The sequence below is a fragment of the Ptychodera flava genome, chromosome 11, assembly GCF_041260155.1.
Source record: "Ptychodera flava strain L36383 chromosome 11, AS_Pfla_20210202, whole genome shotgun sequence".
Classification (NCBI taxonomy): Eukaryota; Metazoa; Hemichordata; class Enteropneusta; family Ptychoderidae; genus Ptychodera; species Ptychodera flava.
This window is the reverse complement of record NC_091938.1, coordinates 28,895,998-28,918,996: the sequence shown is the minus strand read 5'-3', so window position 1 is coordinate 28,918,996 and position 22,999 is coordinate 28,895,998. Positions and strand designations below refer to the sequence as shown.

Sequence of the window (22,999 nt, the reverse complement as noted above, 5' to 3'; positions counted from 1 at the left end):
AGTCCTACCGTGATGACCTCCAGCCTATCGACAAAAGTTGAACCCAGCACCGCCACCGAAGTGGAACCATCGACAGAATTGTCTACCAGTATGGACAGTCCAGCAATAACAAATGAGGGAACAACTCTGAACAGCTCAACTACAGCAAGTCTACCAACGGATGCAGACCCCTCAAAGAAAATAGGTACCGAAACGGAATCTGGCAGCAATACAACGAGCTATCCAAGTGAATACTGGCGACAGTAGAATTCCCTCAGCATTTTTGTTTATTCACGTGTTCCAATTGTAGCTTGTTGCTATTCAGAGTTTTTTCCTTCAATATTGGGTCTTTTTACAACGTATTGAAAAAGCTTGCAATGTTTATGAACTCATCGACACCACCGAGGGGTCCAGTGGGAAATCCAATAGCATGTATCTTAAAAGTGCATAATTATTAAAAGTTAAATGAAATGCCATGAGACTCGAACTTATGTATTATTTTCCTGCGGCCTCCCCCGCATACTGTATTCATTTTCTTCAATGAATGTATCTGGATATTTTCAAAGGAATGTACTCTAAATCAATTCTCGATAAGATCTGCAAAGACCCATTAGGTATCAAATATTTCGCCCCAACTCAGAGCATTGACTCTCTTAGTCAGTTATTCAGACGTGCCTTTCAATTTCATCTCCATCCTCAGTTTGAACCCTGATCTCAATGTGAACTCTGAACTGAATTTGACATTTGCTTCAGTGTTCAGCTTGAGCTCTGTTCTACATTCGGAATCTACCGACTCCAAGTCTGCTTTCTTGCGTTTGAACACTGCTCATGCTCTCCCTTGTTCCTAAATTTAAGCATCATTCTTCGATCACGTCCGATGTAAACAGGAATGCATTATTTTAAAAATGTGTCATCGTTTCATTAATAGGCAACACCTTATACAGTTATATTGTCACTCCTCATGGCGATATGGGAAAGTTGTTATTCGTAATATTTGTTTGACTGGCTCTTGTTTCTTCCAGTGGCGCTAAACATAAGAACATCTCCGATCAGTTTTACCATGATGACCTCCGGCCTATCGACAGAAACTGATACCACCGCCGCCAAAGTGGCCCCGTCCGCAGAGTTGTCTACGAGTGCGGACGGTCCAGAAACAACAAATGAAGAAACAACCCAGAACAACTCAACTGCGGCAAAGCACAGTTCCTCCACCAACTGGTGGGTGAAGGGACTGACAACGTTCACCGGAACGGGACCAGGCAGCTCGAAATTAGTAATTAGGGACACAACAAGCTATCCGACTGAATACTCGCAACAGGAATGCTCTTTGAGCTTTGCGTTAAATGATTCTAACCCTGGTGGTCATGGCAATTTGAAAATCAGGGTATTGCATGGCGCAAAAGTCTTATTTACCTGCAGAGAAGGGTTTCGGCAGGGTTATAATCCCGCAAAGTGCGATGATGGAAAGTGGGTTCCGTCCAGGCTGCAATGTGAAGGTCAGTATGTATAATACTGTTCCTCGTATTTTCTGTCGACGAGACACATATACCTTTCCCGGGTTATCCCGAAATGCATTGCTACCGATTTTGTGTTGTACCGACTTTGTGGTGTACAACGGGTTGCTATACAAGAATGACACAAATTTGTAATCCCAAATTATGCCCTGTGTGTAATCTATCCGTCGGCGACGAAAATATAGGTCAGGGTGTTACCTGCTGTAGAGTTCTATGTGTAACAAACCCTGCGTAAACCCCACAGCTAAAAAGTTATATGTAACTTACGCTTTGTATACCTTAGCGCGCACTGCATCATGGAACCGGTAAAAGAACTATGGGACAGCGAGCTAATTTTTGTTATACACTCATAACATGCTCCACAACTTACGGTATTGAATGTACCACTGAAGGGCAGAAACACTTGACATTTCAGATATCAACGAGTGTGAAACAGAGACGTCAAGACACATCTGTGACCTCCGCAACGCTCTGTGCTTGAATATCGTGGGCAGCTTCAGGTGTGTCTGCAACAGTGGCTTTGTTGAAGAGACCAAATCCGGATTTTGTGTTCCAGAATCTCGTTCGTCTTCAGGCGCCAGTGTACAGTCACATAGAGGTACATGTAAAAATTAGATCCCTCATTCTACAAGCTTCTGATTTATTATCATGTTAATATAAGAAGGAAAAAAACACCAACAACAAAAACAAAAAAACAAACTATAAACAAATAAATCATGAATATCTACAGTAATTCGTCTTCAAGTAGATTTAGGATAAACTCTTCCTGTGGATCGTGTTATTTGCAGCCATTTGTGCCGATTTTTAGAAAAAATTGTTGGGTAATCCACATTCTGTGCGCTCTGAGTTTTCACAAGCGAGAAGCCGTAAATAAAGACGAGCAATGAGTTTTCAGTGGTTTTTCATTATTTGTTATGTGTTAGAAAAGCGCCGATCTCATAGTTATACTTCTTCCTCGAGTTATTCGCTTTCCAGAAGGGCAGACACTACAGCTGCAGCAGGCGGAGCTTTAACACATGTGGGAAGTTGTTACTTTCTTTGGAAGGATTTATCAGTGAAATCATTGCGAATCGAATCTGGGACTAGCGTGTAATTCCTGCAATTTCAGATAAGACCATCTTTTGCGAGTTAGAAAAAGATGAATATTTTGATATCGAATGGAACCGAACACCTGCAGAGGATTATACCGAATGGATGCCATGTCCTGAGGCCCTTGGTAAATATTGTAGAATGTTAGGTGTATTGAACCAGTCAATGACCGTTAGTGAAATCCTTTTTACGCATAATGGTATATTATAGACCAGCGGTAACTTAATTATTTGGTTATTGTTGTTGTTTAATCTTTGAGAAACTTCATATGAAAAAAGTGACTGTCAACATTATTTTTTTCGTATTTCATAAAAATGCATACCAACGCTATGCTGTGACCCATGAAGCCTACAGAAAACATGACATTTAATTCATGGGTTGGTTTATAAACTCACGAGAGGTTGTAGTTGAAGTAATGGAGGAACTGGAGACACTTATTCCGTGAAACAGATACGCTCTGATATTCGAACGATTTTTCATCTCTTTATATTGTATCGGAAAAAATTGCATCCAAAGGAATTCTAGTCGATAAAACACGCTACATAGTTTAAAAGAGATTTTGGAGTCCATCGCCTTAATATCGAATTACATCACAGCTTTTGTCTCGCCTTTATATATTATGATAGTCTGCCCACGAGTAGCTTGAAATTCTTCACGGAAATATGCTGTTACTTCGGAAATAGTAATAGAAAATTTTTTCACGTTCTATCACCAGGTATGATGAAACGGTACTGCGATGAGCACGGTAATTGGGCGGCTCCGGACACAACCCTGTGTACGAGTTCGACCATGGCAGAACTAAGTCATGCTAACGCTCATGTAAGGATCACTTTATTGATAAATACAGTACATAATTGCCATTGAACGTATTTTGGGTCAGGTGCCATGCATTAAAATATATAACTACTGTTTTTTTTAATGGAAATCAGGAAATTTAAAAACAGTATTGGGATGAGTTTATACTTTTCCGACATATTAAATCTTTCTCCTGTAATGCCATACAATTTCTGATCAACCACAGAAAGCACACTTGACTACTGATGGCACTGATCTAAGTTTCGAAACACCCGAAATCCATGGTATAGTAGACTATACTGATCAATAACTGTTGGTATTATCGGCATTTTTTAAATTTCGATATTTAAGTAGCTTGAACGCAACGCGCAATTATTGAGTCATGACTTATTTTATACGTTTCACACAGCGAGACAAAACCACAGAGGGATTTGCACCCTAGGTTACTTGGTGAAGACGCGATATCATAAATCCGTACCAGTTGTCAGTGAAAAAAGCGGACTTTTCTAATGTCGAATTTTATCCTTCTTCAAGGAAATTGTACAGAACGCCACCATAAACTCTACGCTGTTGCTAGACAAGTTGCTTGACGAATTCGACGGTGACAGAGCGATCTTTGGTGGTGATATTATCGTGGCCAAGGAGATTTTGGCAGCCATCGCTGCTTGTTCACAGTATGAGGATGAAAACACGACTGAAAAGGATCTTCTCCAAGTGATTAAAGTGAGTTTGGTTTGATGCCACCCTTCTGTTATCAGTCGACTATATAAGTGGACGCGCCAAGGTCTGGGAGTAAATTGTAACAGGAAAGAGGTGACTTAACCAGCACTTTGATTATTGAAAACAACAGTAAAAATTTGGTAAACGTATCTACACTATGGACGCAATGTTTCCGGCAAACGTCGTACGCTGTGCATATACACTTCAGTTTTATAGTTCGTGTCTCACAGAAAAGTAACTGTTTGGTTCCTGTTATAATATACACGATCCATATTTTGCTCAAGAATGATTGTTCAATTTTTCCACGTCAATAACTGCCAAAGGTAGCCATCCACGTTTAATAGCGATCAACGTTGCGTTACCGTATCGTGTCTTCTCATTCGTAATTCCACCTTTGTATATATTCTGCTCTACTTTTGATCTATACATGTAGAAAATACATATCATAGAAAACAGTTTGCAGAGAATATTTGGAGAGAGAGAGAGAGAGAGAGAGAGAGAGAGAGAGAGAGAGAGAGAGAGAGAGAGAGAGAGAGAGAGAGAGAGAGTGCCCACAATGAAATATTTCAGTATTGGCAGTTGTTTTTATATAGCGAAAACAAGATATTTCTTGGTAGTTTTCTTCACACTGGACAACATTTCAATACAGCTTGGACCAGCGCAAACCAGACTTATCATCACTCAGTGTCAGATATCTAAAGAATGACTCATCGGAATCGAATCTATTACCCAATTCCTTTCTTAATAGGAAGAACTGATATGTCTTTGATGGATGGGGTTTGCGTCATTACAATTTATTTGCATGATTAAATGTACAAATATCAGATAGTATCAAAATGCCAGTACAAGGACTGATTATCCTTGCTACAGATAATGATCATATACAATTAATTCAGTCTGAAAGGTCATAAAAGCACGATTGGAACTAATATGGGATAATTTGAAAGTGAAGTAATTAGAAGTTATCACCTAATATCACCTGCTCCAGTGTCGTATCAGCATGAGTGTCATTTGTCATACACGAGATGGAGTCGAGTGTCTGACGCAGCACAAACGACACGAATGCTGATATGACATATCAGTATGTTGATGGAGCAAATACAGACATCTGATTGTCGAGACGCGAAGAGAACCATGGTATATTAGCGATGTACCACGGTGGCAAACGCGAGACTCTCAGCGTGAGCAAAAATGCGTTTTGGACGTTCCACGCCAGAATTTCAATACACTGTTATGATATAATAGCAATAAATCACACCCAGCGACGGTATACCACTTGATTTTGACCAGTTCACCTTATATGCACTCGCTATCGCTCGTGCATATATGTCGTGAACTGGTCAAAATCTTGTGGTATACTGTCGCTGGTGTGCTTTATTGGTTAAATAACCGATTTATCATAACCCATGCCCACAACTTTGCGATTAATAGGAAATACCTTAATTTTGAGGCTTTACTTTCATTCCGCCATGCGCATAAATATAGAAATATGTGTGTAAATAGGTTTCACTCATAAACTATACGAAGGTTAAGTCAGTAACACGCGCGACAGTTCCTTCGTATATTTAAATGAACCTCATGAGAAAAAATACCGGGATTCAAAGACAGTCATACCAGAGGACAAATGGTGCCATTTGTTCTTGTGATAGTGACCTCTGCTTTAAATCTCCCCCAGTTGCGATCGCGCTTCGTCGTCGCAAGGTTTACACTGAGAGCTGCCATGGCAACAACCACGGGATAATATTTCAAGACTCAACATATTTTTCCAGCCGACAGAAATGTTCTTGTTCACAAAAGCCGTTCAAATTTTTATGTCGGCAACATCGCGAGCGGCAGCCATCTTGTTTGTCTACTTTGTTTACTATAAAATTGCAAATGTAATTCGGGAATACGCCAAAACTGGTGACGTTTATCGTTCATACCTCGACGTAAACGCCACCAGAATGGGGCGATATGGGTTTATGATAAGCACTCACAACATCGAAGTGAAACACGTGATAGCGGGAGCATTTTAGCGCATATCTGGTCTTCTTCAGTGGCTCCTCATGGTTAGAAGGCAAATTAACTCAGTGTTCTTTAGAATGTGTAGAAAACTATTCTCTTATGTCTAAGCTACATGTCGTCCAACCATGACAAATTCGGAATATTCGTACTTCCAATAAGTGTCATTCTCATAGCATTTGTCTTCCACTTCAGCAATTCCTCGAGGCATGCGACCGTAGTCTGGACAGGGACTTTGAAGAACAGTGGAAGAATAACTACGAAGTAAGTACATTTAAGGTAGCATGCGCCTCGAAACTGAAACACTTAAATATTTTTGTCAAACTGTCTTTAGGAAACTTTCAACCATTTTTATTCCAAATCAAGAATACAAATCACTGGTCACCGTGCAAACTTTTATGGTATAGAACTATTAACAATTATTTACTGATAGTTGAATTCAAAATGGCTGCCATACCCATGTTATCTCCTTCAGGGAACTTTAATTTTCGATTTTCTGAGCCAGAGTGAAAAGTTATCTTACATGTACTCCAAGAGTTTCAAAATGAGCCCAAAAAGCGGTAGATCAGAAGAGTGTTGAACAAAATGGAGTCATAAAGAATATTTGTCCCCGAGGCGCATTCTACCGTAAGTTCCCCGTTATCTAACTGTACGGACATACGTATTTAGATCATGGGATAACAATCGAAATACTGCATACTGCCACGCAGGACGTGCTGATATGTTTTACGTGACAGTATCCGTCGCATGGCAGTAATATTTAGCGCCTTTGAAGACAATTTATGACGGTACAGACGTTCTACTCGAAGCCATGCTACACGTACTGACTCTTGTCCGGAACCTGGGCATATACATATTGCGTGTAAGGTGTTGCGCGTCATTATGGAAGTCAGCAGAGGCGCTAAACAATGAAAACAAACTATTAATTGATTCAAGTTTGTGAATGAACCAATTTTTCCATAATTATCGAAATCGCCATTGTTTGACAGACTTACGGTCCAGGCGGTAGTGCTGTGTCAATTCTTTCCTCCATGGAAGATTTTGGCAGTACAGTGTATGCGTACATGGTAAAGACAGGCAAAAATCTGTTTCTACAGAGCAATAACATCGGTAAGTTGAGAGAGAGAGAGAGAGAGAGAGAGACAGAGAGAGAGAGAGAGAGAGAGAGAGAGAGAGAGAGAGTCATCTTGAACTGAAAAATAAGGCACATTCAAACAATTCTAAGGACAGTCTTGTATGATGAGTTGAATTGAACTCGTGGCTGCCTGCACAACACGGATTGAGGAGAGACTATATAAAGTTTGCGCATCCACTGTTCATTTGAGACAATTCTGTCTCACTAAGTTGAGGACATTGTGTCACGTGATATCTGGAAACAACTCTACAGCTATGAAATGTTAGATTTGGCGAGTCGCACATATATCCATTTATTATCGCTCGACTGAGGACGTCTTTCACCGTGAGTTTAAAATTTCTGTCAAAGCCTGGACAGTTGTGTGTGAAGGGCGCCCTCGTCGTGCTGTCTCAAATTATGCAAGATATATTAGTCGTACATGCTTTGCCTTCCAAGACAACGCGATTTAAGTTGTAATTGACTACCCCAAATGCTTTAATCTACCACCGTGAGTCGACTGGACCGAGTAGGAATAACAAAGATGTGTTGTACACTAGAAACAGCAGGTAGCGATTTTTAGAACGGCTTTTGTTAACAAACTGGGGACGGCAGTATCGGTGTTTCATCTCGGCAAGTTTGCTATCTTTTCAGTCTGTTTTTTTTTTCATTCTAATTCTCTCTTGCAGATCTCGTCGGTCGTTTCGTCGACCGAAGCTATGATGACGAAAATCGAAGATTGGCCAGTAACAACACTGTGTCGATGCATAACACCGTGACTTTGTCCAGCGAATTTATTAGTCAATTCGACGGCGGCAAAACCGGTAAGAAATATGCCAACATTTATAAAACAAACAAACAAACAAACAAGCAAAATCAGCAATGTCTTAGGACCCCACCAACCACATGCATTAGTTCCGACAAGAGAGAAAAAAACGGCGCATTAATATCTATATTGAGCACATTCTATATTTCCTGCATACTTTTTTCAAAATCGGCGACCCTTTACGTGTTGATTGTTCATGCACAGAGTTCACATGTACTTCCTCCAGCATGACTGCTTGTTATTGTACTGATTTGTACAATTCATTTTATCTCAATATCGAAAGTGATAAATTGACACAAAATTGACGGTTGTTTAATCTATGCCTTTTTGACCGGGAAACAGTATATATTTTGCTAAGTAGCTTTATCGATATAAAAAAAAAACACAACACATCATCTGAACTCCTACCGTGTGAATAGAACTGATAATAAACAAGGTCAGAGTTTCCCGGATCCCGCCTTGTTTTTCGTTGGCGGCAAAATGGAGTATGGAACATTTCAAGGCTGATTGTGCTTAAGATTGACTGCATTTAAGGCCACAAATCTTTAACTATTTGTAAGAATGGTTTTTTTTCATGAGAGATACCTCTAGCTCTAGCTTTCCGTCCTCAGCACTTTTCCTTCTAAATTGTTAGCCAACACAGTTAAATTTTCAAAGGTCACGACAAGCCCGGCAATTACAGTATATCTCCCTCTCCGCTGAAAATGTAATTTTGATACAAGTTGCACTTGTATGTCACCATACCGGTAATTTTTACCGGTTTATATCCGAGGCTCTGAGGCTGTCTGCTCTAAATTTGGAGGAAAACTGTATCAGTGCCCCTCTAAAATGAGACAATAGAGCACTCTAAGGCTGTCAGGCTCCTAAAAGTCAACTCTGTCGGCAAACTTTGGTTTATGCTGTAGTTCGTATGCAATGACAGGGGTTTCAAACTGAGCAACAAACAGACAAACAACGTGCAGGCAAGAGTAAAGAGGAATGAAAAAATAGAAAAAAAAAGACAAGAGGCAACAAATAGGTATAAGCATAAACAGACAAACGTTCAGTCAGTTATTTCACATTTTGTCTGTCAGTCTGTTTGTTTTTTGTTTGTTTTCTTGTTTTCTTGGTTTTTTACTTATTTGTTTGATGCATTTTTATTTCTTTCTCTTTTCTCCAGCCTGTGTGGTTGTTGTTGCTTGGTTATTATTATTTGTTTACTTGGTCGTTATTCAGACTCATGGCCATGATATAATCGTGAATAAACACTCGTACCATCTGCTTTACACTGTTTACTCGTGCGACACATAACAGAGACCGTTACCCATTTCAGACGTACCTGTTGCCTTGGTGACATTTGTGTATCGCGCTGCGGGGAACACATTTGCTGCAAACGTCATACGAAATCCAGCGAAGAGGACCTGGATGAAAACCATTACCGCCACTAAAGTTATAGACGAAGTAAACACGGTTGCTCTTGCCGTGTCTGTGCATCCTAAACTAGAGGGCGTACTTTACAACATGGACGAGTTAATCAAACTCAGATTATATAAGATCCAGGTGAGAATACAAGAGTATTTCTGGATTTGTTAGTGCGGAATATTTAAATTCCAATTTGGTCCCTCCACTTTATCGAGTGTATATAGCTGTTGTTTATATCTCGACCTCACTTTGAATACTGACACTGGATTTCGTTTGAAAACTGTTTGGTCGAAGTGAAAGCAAAACACGATCGAGCATGGGAAATCAACGTCGCAAACAAACTGTAATGCTCAGTTAATTTTGTTGATGTTTCTGTCCCTCTTGTCACGGATTTTTGTGTAGTTGTATTGTTGGCACTTCGACTCTGCTGTTAGGGAGTTGTCGACAATGAAAAGCACGTACAACTCATAATTTCACGTAACTATATTACGATGCAAACGACCATTGTGACGTCATGATTTTCGGCATCGTTTCAGGAAGCCTACAATCCTCGCTGTTCATTTGCCGATCTTAGTCGGCGATTTGGGTATGTATATTGAATTTGTAATTGAAATTAATATCTCTCGGCATCTTGAATGTCCCTTATATTGAAAATAACTGCATAAACTTATTTTCATCATTATCATTTTGTTAAGTTGCTTATTACCGAGTCTCGGCCATCTTTGTGAAAAATGAGAAGACGCTATATGTTTCTTGTAACACAAAGCCTCCTCATTGAGACCTCAAGAAAGCACAAAACTTGGACTTCATCACTATTGAGACATTCGAAGACATCGTTATTGTAAATTGCCACAAAAAATTCAAAGCATAAACATACATTTTCATTTCGCTTTAAGATATTCCGTGTCCCCAAACTGAAATATTTAGAATTTGCTTCTTTCATACTCGACAATAACATACACTAGGAAGTCAACGTGCAAGTTTTGGTATTGGAGAAAGAAATTACAAAATATTGACGTGCATTATAATTTTAAATAACTGCTAATATCATATTAATTAATTCTTGATGGGATTTAAACTCACAACGTAAGGCATCCAGTCTCCTAGCGAAGATCAAAGTCAAAACCACTCTATCGGAAAATTAAATTTTTCTATTTTCACAAAAATAAGGCTATGGAAAAATTATTTACTTCGTAAAATGTAAAAGAATTCTACGGAAGAAGCATACCAACTAAGAATCAAAACATTTGAATCCGAATATTTGTCACCGAGGCACATCTACGATAAATACACTATAGGTAATTGAACGTAAAAACCATTAGAAATTTTTTATTCGATGAAGGAATGTCGTGGTAACTTCCAGGTCTATTGTGTTTCCCCTGCAGATTATGGGACACATCAGTCTGCCGTTTACTTCGTCAGGGGATAGATGAATTTGGCGAATACGTTGAATGTGCTTGTAATCAACTTGGAACGTTTTGTTCAGTGATGAGTTCGGGAAAAGTGCCGGTGGTGAGTTTCTATCTTTGATATCTTATGGCAAAGGCAGAATGTGTCTCCTGGTTAGGTATTTCAGTCAGACAGTATTGCCAATGCCGCGCGTACTATGTCATATAACTGATTCTGGGCACAGAGTAACATACACAGAGTGGCAACAGCTATTGTTTAAGGCGTGAAGCGGTTACGTAAGCAATCCATGTTTGCCTCGCCTCACGAAGCTCTTGGCTCTCTTTTCCGAAGAGTGCCGACCATGCACCTTTCGGTAATTTTCGGATTTTCACCAATTGTTAAGCGAAAGTATGTTCGACAAAGTTTGTGTTGTTGTTGTCGTGTGGTGCTGATCGGAATTGATGTGCTGGCAAAAACGGGAGTGTTTTGAGCTTCAGGAAAGTGGGTTTTGCCGTTTTAAAAATTCCTCTCATATTTTTATGAATATATAATGAGTGTGTTTGAACCAAATTTGAAAGTCTTTTATCGATACTGTCTGGTTTTACTCAATGGTTTACGGTCAGTCATACCGTCTTTTACACGTGCGTCAAGAAAGGACATGTTTATGAAACTGCTGGCGTGTTATGTTTTGATTGGCGTGAAGCAGTGTTTCTGGCCTGAGAGCTCACAAAGTAACTATGGTTGCTACGCGACTGGCAGTACGATGCCATCTCGTCGTAGTTTTCGCATAATCTCGTGCAATTATCAACCGCAAAGAAAGTCTCCAAAAAGTTTAACACCTTTGAAGCTCATTTTAATATGAAAAGCCAATAGTCTACCGAGACGACCATGGAACAAAAGGCATGCAAGTGTTGCCACTCTGTCAATGTTACTCTGTGATATAACATACTTTAAAAGTGGTGCTAGTAGGAGTTGCAGCGTTTGGTTATAATAATGATCTCTTTAATGAAAATCTAAAATAAATAATGTCCCGATCAATTGACCTTATATATTAATTTATTAAGTGCCTTTGACCGAGGTAGGGCAAGGATACTTAAATGTTTCAACTAACATCTAAAGTTCGATTCTGTCTTCATATACCAACAGCCATTCCTGGAGTCTGCGAACAATGTGGTCATGATTGCATACAGTGGTGTATCTGCATTGTTGATTCTGTTTGCCCTGTTCATGGTAATGCTTGCTAGGTAGGCAGTGCGTTTGTTGACCCTGGCATCTATTTGTCTGTAGATATCACGTTGGTTTGTCGGACTCTCAAACTTTTACAAACTACTGTAGGTCTACCACTTGATGAGGCTTATTTTAAAGCTTTAATGGAATAATAAAAGTTTGAACTGGCTTATTTTTTGAGAATGAAAATTCAACATCTCTCCATAGACTTAACACAGGGATGGCGGCGATTTGAACCTTTTTAAGTCGGTAAATGTTTGGTAATTCGCTTCTCTAGTGAAACAATTTGCACGATGACTTGTAGTTTTTGTTCTTAATTTCGAAAGGAAATGACGTACAGACTAAATTTTTTTCATTTCCGAGGCGAACATAGTTGGGGAAACTACAGGCATCCGTGAAGAACTCTGTCGTTACTGTTGGCTCTGCAGGGTGATAGAGATTCAGTCGATAATAATTCTCAGCAGTGTCAAAACTGTGATTTTGACTTTCATTGTCCGTTTCATACTATTGCAGATTGTCATCTGATCGATACTTTGTGTTGGGTCAAGCCATGCTGGCCCACGCCTCGTTTCCAATCCTTCTGTGTTCAGCGTCAGTTCTCAAACACATGGGCAGACAACAGGTATGCCAATGTCTGAACACGATACCTGTATGCTAATTATAACACGTTTTGCAATACAGATTTGTAGAAGGCAGCTAATTCATGTTTGCAATGGTCGACTGCTCCTTTTTCGTTTTTTTTTTACTCTTGTAATTTTAAGAAATCTCATCCTAATTTATTCATTCCCTTTTCTGGTGAGAAATCAAATGCCTCATTTTCTTTTTTGATAACGTCCGACTGTTTGAATCAACGTATTAGGTTTAGAATAAAGGTCATGACGTGTCTTACAAATTAGCACAGAGCAAATGTGTAAATTAGAATTCAGTGTGAAGAATTAAGACATCCATCATCCAATGGAATGGAGATTTTAAGGTGCAGCGCAATTTTATAAAGAGGTCAATAGGACAAACGAATCCTTAAAGTTCTAGTTGATCGTTGTCAGATTGATCTTTCCTCTTTATAATTACGTTTTTCATTATATTGGTGTTTTGGTACGCAATGTCTCGAAGGATAAGACATTTAAGCTCGTCTTTTACCACAGGGAATTGAGTAATGTTGTTGTTGTTGTTGTTGTTGTTGTTTGTTGATGGTGATGATGATGATGATGACGATAATAAAATTATTAAAAACAATGTGTCATTCCTTGCTGTTGTTTGTCGATGTTGTAGATAATTGTAAAGAAAACTGTAATCGTGACCAAAAAACGACGTAGGTCGCCCAACGTCATAATAGGACGGGAGTGACGTTGGGCGACCTACGTCGTTTTTTGGTCACGATTACAGTTTTCTTTACAATTATCTACAATATCGACAAACAACAGCAAGGAATGACACATTGTTTTTTAATAATTTTTATTATCGTCATCATCATCATCATCATCATCATCATCATCATCACCATCAACAACAATAACAACAACAACAACAACAACAACAACAAGATTACTCTATTCATTGTGCTTTAAATTCGTATTTAAAAATTGGCGAACACCAAATTCTGAAAAAATTAACATTCACGAATTTGAAGCAAACTCCCCTCCAATCGTGAGCATAATTACACGAATGTGCTTCTCCGCGTTATTGTACAGAAAACAATATAATACTCGCTTTATGGGTGGAATTGCCAGCATATTACTGCCTTTTTTCATTGTCGTCAGGAGGGTTGTCAAATATTGTCCGTTGCAATGACGTACGGGCTGCTCAGCAACTGCTGTTGGATCTTCAACCTGAACGCTCAACTGTGTTTGCGTCTGATATACATTGACTGCCGAAATCTTTCCAGGTAAACGGACTTATTTTCTTACTGTATTTCAAAATCTGTTCGCGTACTATTTGTGTAATTTGCCGAGCATAAGGCCAGCATTTCAGTTTGCGATACTTACAGTGACTTTTCACTCTGACCTGATCATGAAACAATTTTCTTTATGAAGGTCAGTTATACTATGTTGAAGTTTTGTCAAGTCAACTATCAGTCTTAGAATCACTACTTGTTCGTGCTGTAAGTCGTACACAACAGCTATTGATATGCTCGATACCCGTAACCTGGCTTTTAAGACTAACATTTGACGATTATTTAAAACGTCGAAAGTTTCAGTGAAGTTGCCAATACAGTCATGTATAAACGAATAAACGACATGGGACGCGATATTTTCAGGGCAAACTATATCAAGAGAACATGAACATGCTCAAAATGTGAAAATGTAATAAAGTACAAATTAAACACGGATGATACTTCGGTTCTTTGAATTGGCAACTGCGATCTTTGTTAATTTAATAATTCTATGTATCAACTGGGTTCCGTGACTATTGATTCATTTATTTTTTAAACTATTATGTGCATAGTCTAGACGTTCATTTCTTTTCTTCATGAAAGAATACTGTATCTGGTGGTTGGATGGGTGTTACCATTGATTTTCGTGGTATCAGTATATGGTAATCAGCTACCAGAGTACAAGCACATCGCAAAGTAGGTGTCCGTCAATTTGTTAATGGCTTCAGCCGAATGTTGTCTTTTGATTGGTCAATTTACTCGTCAAACCAATCCGTGATTTTTTCCCGCATTGGAACCGATTACGTATCAGCTGACGAGGTGCGGGTTATGTCCGGCCCGCTCTAGCTTGCTACTGTACATTCGAAAGGGATTGTAGTAAAGCCTTGACCGCCTGAGAAGTGAGTAGGGTACACAGTTGACGGAAATAGTGCAGCATTTAGTGTAGTCTGGCGATCTTTAGCACATCACTCTCCAATATATCGGTGGATTGAAAACGAGAGATACCTAAAACCATTTCAGTTCATATCCTGAGGTTTGCATTCCCTGATATTCGTTCGAGCCCGTTAAGCATATGCCTTTCTTTCGATTTACAGCTGCTGGTTTATCAACACAACGTTTGCCTTGACGACAAGCATTGCTACTGAAGTACTGATATTGACCGTAAGTGATACAATTTCCAATAAAAATAATCGTAATCAATTGGAACAATGTGTTTCGTGCAAATATACGCTATACTAAGCTGCAAATTTTACACTTTTTGCGCAAGATTTAAGGCATGAATTTGAAAATATTGTAATGTTTTCAAGTGAATCTGTCCTTTGCATCTGACGTACCGCATATTAACGCCTGGAGACGTGATTTTTCATTTGGCGTGATTTAAAATGAATGAGCATTAAAGTCTGCGAATGTTATGAGTAATATGAAATCAAATGTCATGTGATTATTGTGATATTTTCACTCGTGAGTGCTAATAACACGATTGGAACTAATTTGGGATAATTGGATGGTGAAGTAATGCTGGTTTAATCTGCAAATGCAAGCTCATCAGCCCTTCTCTTTCAGTTATACACTTGTTTTTATGAGTAATTTGTAACATTGCAACATTCAGCTGTACAGCATCTAACACTTTCAAGAAATTCGAAAAATACGAAGATTCAATTATCCCAAATTAGTTCCAATCATGTTTATTTGAACTGGACTCGCAATGTAATGAAATCTTCAAATGCAACACCATATGGTTTAGTGACTTTGCTACCGTCGATGTGCCTCCCCAGTGGTGCTTTTGTAAAACCCTTTACAATATTCAACCTATCTCTTGTCATTGGTTAGTCTAAAACAAGGTAACAACTTCCTACAAAGATAATATATTTATTCATCAGTGTATGGCATGCATAGTCGATTGGCTCATTCGTCAGTAAAATATTCACACATCATCCGATATTTTTCTGATATTCTTAAACTCGTCGTCTTTTACATTTTCTTAAGGTTAACTTGGCACTACTTTGCTATGGTTACCGCGTCTACAGCATCAACGAACGAATATATGACGCAGTCGAAAGTAAACGGTTAAGGTAAACGCATTAGAAATAGTTGATAACGATAAATAACGATAACTTAAAGAACCCTTCCAGTTATCATAAGCGTGAACTTGGCTTTTGTTGTCAATAATAGAGTGGCAGGTATCTCTTTCATTAGCACTAAATCACACAGATTTGTGGCAACATTTTCGGCTTTCGTGTGCTAGGTCAGACCGAATTGATACAGCTATCAGTTTGGTCGAAACGTGATGTTTGCGATACAACACTATTGAACGCTCGCGCGCGGGCTATCAATTAGAGAAGGCCTCCCCGTGCAGCGTTCTACTGCATAATTTCAGGATATCAATATTTACAATGAAATGCCGATAAACCATCTCAGACGTAATACCACTAGATTTTGACCAGTTAAGTCCGAAATATCGGTCATGCACGCATGTCGCAAACTTGTCGTTGGTGGTGATTTATTCCTTAAATGTACCAAAGATGGTGGATCTTGCCACCGGGAGGGGGGTATAAATATACAGAGTGTCCATTCTTATAACGATTCTTTCCTACTGTTCACAGGGAATATGTAGTTTCCTTGATTCTTCTCTACGGTACATTTGTAACCGTTCGGGTCATTGGCTACTCGGCAACGCTGACCGATTCACTGTTCGGTAGTTACTTCTTGACAATGGCTGTATTTTTTGAAGTAGGTATTTATTGTTTTACCTCTAGTATAAGATTCGTCTGTAGAAGTTATCGTTACTTGAGAAATATCCGTATAATCACCGCCGGTGGGACGGTGGTGGTATAATTTATTCTTTTCATCTTGCGCTCGTAATTATAAATGAATATTTCGCATATTAGTTCGAGTGATGGTTACAAGTAGTTCATAATCGCTATTAGTGACAACTTCCAGTCTCATGTACAAAAGGGAAAATTAAGCACATTATTTGGTTTATGATATCATCAAACAAACAGTTTGCTTGCTTGAAGAAGCTTGGAGCATGACTTTATATTTCAATTGTAGATTACTTCACCACAAAAGTCAAAATCACTACATGACATTTTTCCATTTCCATATTTTGCAGGGTTCCTTTATTTTTCTTTCCTTTTCTGCAACTAACCGTGAGGTAAGCTGAACAATATGTCTGCCTCGTTTTCATCTATGTCAAAGCCGTTCGTTTTTATGGAAAAAAATATGCAAATTGCGTAAAGAACACTCTCCCTCTTGTACTTTGGATTTTGCTCATTCAGTTTTTGCTGAGTCATTTAACAGTAAAGTTTGATTTAAAAAGAACAATGATGTAAAGTAAGTTTTAACGGTCCATTTTCTTGAATTATTAGTAGGTGTGCCCGTGCTGCGATATGTTTTGTATTCTTGTGAAAGTCAACTGTGATGACTAGGCAAAAACTAAATGATTTGAAACTAAAAATTAGCGAGTGTTGAAGGCTGCATGTTTTGGATAGTTTTTCGAAATCTCACTAGTTTTACAAACTTTACTGGTCCTCTGGTCTGCTGCCAATGTGGATTCATTTTAAATTCTTTGGAGTAAATAAAGTTTTCTTGTATTTATGAAAATTGAAACTGTAACGTTTTCCAATATAGGCGGTCATTTTTAATTGTAAATATAGGTAAATTCTGGGTCGTTCTGATTTTTATTCCTGATTACTAGTACATTACATAGTTAGTCAATACCAGTGAATTTTATGACGTCATCCCCTACATTAGTACTGGTAATGTATCCGTTTATTCAGGATTGTGGCACAAGATGTTTTCTGCATCTACAGATTCACTGGTATTGCCAAACTATAAAATGATAGCAATAATATACCCCTGGCCAATAATGGACTCCAGCAAAATTTGTAACGATCGCTTCGCCTTGTACATTATGTTGTGCAAAGTTTTTTTCGTCCGTTATGGGCGAGAAGGGGTACATTATTGCTTAATGATCAAAAAGAAGGATGTAAATTCACAGCATAGTGTTTGAGCAATAGTTTAAAATTGGAGAGTACGAACTACCTTCAATAAAAGCTATAGCTTAACTGCCTCTGTATTGACACTTTAGCCTTTATAATAGCAATACCATTCCTATGGAGCATTACCGTTATCGCGTTTAAGCTTACAATATCATCAAAGCGAAATAAAAGTAAAATGTTGCGTACACCAGCTCATTGTCGTTCTTTGGAGCATAGGAACTTTTAGGAAAATCTTAATAGAAATGTCGAATGCTAGTCTGAATATTTTCATTTTTAGGTGCTTGTTGCTATCAGGATTCGCATTTGTGGCGACAAAGACGAACGGTACCGTTTGACCACCGTCCAAGCCAACGAAGCAGAGACCCTGGCCGATAGGAGATACATCTTCGAGAGAGCGAACGAGGAGACCAGGAGGACGCCGAAAGAAAGAAGAGGACAAATCAAGAAAAATCCTACATCTCTTTGATGCCGTGAGTAAGCCATACAACGTCATTTCTTTGCAATAATGGAATTGTTGTAATTCTGGTTAGTTCAAGACTTGAAGCTATTCACTGCTTCTTGTAAACATGTATTTGACACAAATGAAAAGAAGCAGACCTTAAACTTTGAATACGAACTTAAAGGATTTCCAGTCAGCTTGCAGTTGCTATTTCCCTAATTCAAGCGAACCCAACATTATTGGTGATAATCGCGAAACGCTCCCTGTGTCCTTTTTCACCACTATGTGTTCAAACACCACTCATGCCGTGCCCTTTGATACAATTATATTTTAGGTGCTGAATAAATGTTTTGACCGTTTACTGAGTACCTGTAACCGTGAGCTAATGAATAACACATCAATAGCCTGTATTGTTGTTTTATAGCATTTTTTATACCAAATTTCGTCATGTGTTCTCTTTCAGGCTCGAAGCTAAATCGCGTTCACGCCAAATAAGCTGCAGTGTGGCGGTGCACCGTATGACTGACACTGTGCAGGGTCTGGGGTACCGCACCTTTCATTAATTTAGGTGAAGACCGCAGGTGTAGATTGTTGTGAAAATGTCTGGCAAAATAGTTGTATAGGTAAACGAGATAGACGTTTTGCATACAATTATTTGAAGGGTTTATTTATTACAGAACTTATCCTTCGAAACATTTCGAATTTCATTACTTACATCGATATGTAACGTTTAATATGGAGAACAGGAACATTTTTTCTATTATAATTGTTATATCTTTATTTCAGACATACATGCGTCCATAGAAAAGTAAATAGAACAGTTCTAAAAGGAAAAAAGAAAAGAAAGAAAAAAGCACATGTCACATATGGAAGAAAAATCCAGTAAAATGTCAATCAAGTGAGACTGGAGTCTGCCAAAAAAGCTCATATCACAAGTAAGCTGTAACAAGGAGATTGATCAGTATATTCTGACTGCTTTGGAGACGTATACTAAAGTTGTAAGCAGTTCAACGTCTGAGAACAGACAAAGAGTTAGCATGGTTATTCACAAACACTTTCGAAGCACTAGTATTAACTTTGATAACCAAACAGTCTACGAAATGCGTCTATATGACACACAACAATGTTGAAATCATAGATGTTGACAATTTTGACAGCAGCACTGAAAGCATCAAGAATATTGGTGTTTCTTTGGCTTTAAGCAGACTTAAGGTAGTGAGACTCTCTAACTTAGTTACTTCGACAAACGTTTAGAGTACCTCACAAAAAAGATTCTCAACATAATGTTGGTTTGTTTATGTATCTATAGAATTGTCACTACTTCAAAAGATAATCCCATGTCTGCGGAAAGTGGTTATCGAAAAGGCAACAACATCAGTATGAAACAGAAGGAGCAATATAAATCAATGACATTAAACCTTTGTAATAATTGAACAAAATTATCCTTAAATATTAGGAAAATAATAACAGGAGTAAAAAATAAATGATTCAAGTTACTTACTATTTTCATTCCGTAATACTTTGAAATTCGTGAGATGTAAACACCGCTGATGCGACTATCAGCGAGCGAGAACAGCATAGAACAAGCAAAATGAAAACGTCTCCAAATTTTAATCTGATTTTAATCAGATCAGATAAGTTTATTACATCAGTAATTGTGAGTATTCCTACTGGTTGTTGTCCATATCAGTTGTCCAAGCAACAGTGACAGTTTTTTATGGAACCGAACTGTGATACAGCTCTTGAATAGTTGTATGTGCAATCAAACATTTGCTTTGCAATTATTACAGTTACATTAGACCAGACAACTGATTTCAGTAGAATGCACCTAGGGGCCAGATATTAAGACTCTCTGATGATATTTACTGTATTGTACTACTTTTAAACCACTTAGATGGGCTCATTTTGAAACACTTTGAGTAAATACCACTTTCACTTACATATTTCCCGCAGAGTATCACAGCGATGACAGCTGTTTTGATTTTCAAATATCGGCAAATTTACGATAATTCGTTTCTTTGGTTCTATAATTTGCATTGTGAACCCTGATTGTTACTCTCGATTTTGAATTAAATTGGCTGCAAGTTTTCTCGAGGAAAGTTTGAGTAAAAGTTCGAGTCTTTTACTTTTTAGGCGCACCGAAAGATGTTAGTACCTTAAGATGTACTAATAAAAGTACATAAACAATTAAGAAAATTTACAGGAAACGTGCGAATGCAACTCACCTATTCTTTGATGTTTTCGTGATTACATTTTCAAATCTTATCTCATGTTCTGTTGTTTTACTATTTGGGCATGTGCACCTTCACCACATTTAAAAAAGTAATGCACTGCCGAATTTAAAAGTACAAATACCATGTTTGGATCCATCCCAGAATATGGCAACTACACAGCTTCATCTAAAATCTAGACATATGCCCACTCTGTGAAATAACTGAAATAACGACAAGGATATGTGACTTTATCGTCTTTCTGTATCCATAAACTAATAACCTTCACTGCAACAAAATGTGTACAGTTAATTTTGCAATAAAAGTACATGCAATGTCGATTTAAACCCTACATAATGAAATCGAAATGAGTTTTCCGTGTAACAGCTCATATACTGCTAAACGAATATAATGTTAAGCTACCAAAAGTACTCGGATACTTTGTCCCCACACAAAAGCACAGTTCCAGAACTAGTCTCGGTTACCCATATTGCACTTCGGGTCTCTCATCTCAAGGTTATGTAGAAGTGGTTTTCGAATTAAATTCTCCGTAATGAGTTTGACCAATCACTTTAATGTCTTTGATCAGATTACAGATAAGTACTTTTTAACCAATCCAGGATGTAAAACTCAAAAGTTCAGACTCATTTCTAAAGAGGGACTTTAAGCGGAATATTCCTGACTCAAAACATAATAATTCCTTAATAGATCAGTTGCTCCCAGGATGAATCGCTCTTTCCCGTGTCGCGCCATCTTGCTCCGAGATTTCTGAATAGGAATCCTCCAGACTGTGTCACGCCATAGGGGATAGTTTACATGTCCGTTTCCATTGGTTGGGGTGGGGGCAGAGGTGTCTTGGTCTCAGCAGAGGTGTCGTGCTGCTATCGTTTAGTTTATTTTAATACGTTTGACTATGATATATATTGCCAAGACAGATTTATGTCATGAATCTTAGCCTAGGTGTCTTAGTCTTATGTTGGGACTGGTTTTCAAAGACTTTTTCTCCTCCGGTGTGTCATGTATTTTCCCTTGAAAATCTTACGCCAAGTTTTAGCACTATGATGCGTCTATTGTCTGTTACGTTTGGTTGCTTAATTCGCCAAAGCAAACAAGATAAGTTACTAATATCTGGACGCTGTCACCGAATTATCACCCTATTAACTTTGACAAAGTCAAAAACGAACGTACCAGCACCACCATGCACCAGCAAGGGCATAACAGAGGACACCCTTGCTGGTGCATGGGGCCATACGATAAACTTCTTCTGGCTATTTTATTCTTTTTTCGAATATATTACAGAATCTTTGTCGAATATCATAAGTACCGCCACGAGTTCCGCAGACCCTGTTTAGCTCATGATTGCCGACGTAATATAACGGGACAAATGTGTTAGTAGGTAGTCCTTTTAATCTTACTTCTCAGACAAAAGACATGTCCCTTTGACATTTTTCCCACACAGAGTCTTTATTCTGTACAGTAGCTTATGGATTTTGCGATTCGACTTTTATCTGTAGGCCTACTCATGCTTCATGATGACAGTAAAGTGAGCTGTGAGCTATGGGGAGTAAAGTATTTACCAGAGAGCACGAGTCGCGAGAGCGACGGCAGCGAGAAGTGATGATAGTTGCTTCACTCCTCAACATCACTGTAGGGCAATCAACTTTTTAGAAGTTATTTAATTTTGTCAGCAAAGAGGGGAGGTATGGAAAGCTAGACTAAGAGAGTATTTACTTTCTGGCTTATTTGTTCCATTTTGTAGTACTCTCTAATAGAGGTTATTACCCAATATCGCCTGTTCCTGTGTCGTATCAGCATGAGTGTCATTGTGCTGCGTCAGACACGAGACGAAGTCGACACAAGGAACAGGCGATATTTAAATAATAACACATGAGAGCGAGGGCAAGATCACGATTTATTGCCTGCCCAAGGGATGGTGGTCATGATCGAAATATTGATGATGCCCGAGCCGTAGGCGAGGGCATCAGCAGTATTTCGATCATGACCACCATCCCTTGGGCAGGCAATAAATCGTGATATTGCCCTGGCTCTCACGTGTTATTATTTTTATTATACCGAACAAGCAAACATGCAAAGAAGCAAAAACACAAAGACTTCTTCGAGTACAGTTCGCCTTCTGAGTCCGGACCTCAGCGTAAAATGTTGTCAGTGCCGAGTCTAGGGTTGCCGCTAAAGTTTGCCGATCTCCTCGTTGGCGTATCCAAATTTGTTGCTTGCATAGTCGCTGAACACAGAAATTGCATTCCTTGTTGCCATTTTCGTTCGTTTGCTGTTTACTTGCATCAAAATATCGTCTAACTGTGCCGGTGACAGCTCTGCATGACGTTTCGCTTGCGATAGTAGCAAGTACAAGCGAACGACAATTTGTTATGCGCAGAAAGGATGCGCAGTAAGTAAAATGACGTCATC

At 38.6% G+C, this 22,999-nt stretch overlaps 1 protein-coding gene and 1 long non-coding RNA gene across 2 annotated transcripts; both read left to right on the top strand.

Moving 5' to 3' along the window:
• Positions 1–1,006: 1,006 nt before the first annotated feature.
• LOC139144469 (uncharacterized) lies at positions 1,007–5,838 on the top strand. Its single transcript, XM_070715168.1, has 6 exons — positions 1,007–1,475; positions 1,909–2,091; positions 2,602–2,709; positions 3,298–3,401; positions 3,912–4,100; positions 5,773–5,838. The coding sequence occupies exons 1-6, from the start codon at positions 1,040–1,042 to the stop codon at positions 5,836–5,838; spliced, it is 1,086 nt and encodes a 361-aa protein (XP_070571269.1). The 5' UTR covers positions 1,007–1,039.
• Positions 5,839–15,016: 9,178 nt separating this feature from the next.
• Positions 15,017–16,653, top strand: LOC139143102 (uncharacterized). The gene is made up of 3 exons (XR_011554530.1): positions 15,017–15,083; positions 15,909–15,994; positions 16,526–16,653. It is a non-coding gene; the product is annotated as an uncharacterized lncRNA (long non-coding RNA).
• Positions 16,654–22,999: the final 6,346 nt, after the last annotated feature.

Coding starts and splice junctions, on each gene's coding strand:
- LOC139144469 (XM_070715168.1), top strand. CDS start 1,040: ATGATGACCTCCGGCCTATCGACAGAAACTGATACCACCGCCGCCAAA. Junction 2,092..2,601: donor CAGTGTACAGTCACATAGAG/GTACATGTAAAA, acceptor CTGCAATTTCAG/ATAAGACCATCTTTTGCGAG. Junction 3,402..3,911: donor TAAGTCATGCTAACGCTCAT/GTAAGGATCACT, acceptor TCCTTCTTCAAG/GAAATTGTACAGAACGCCAC.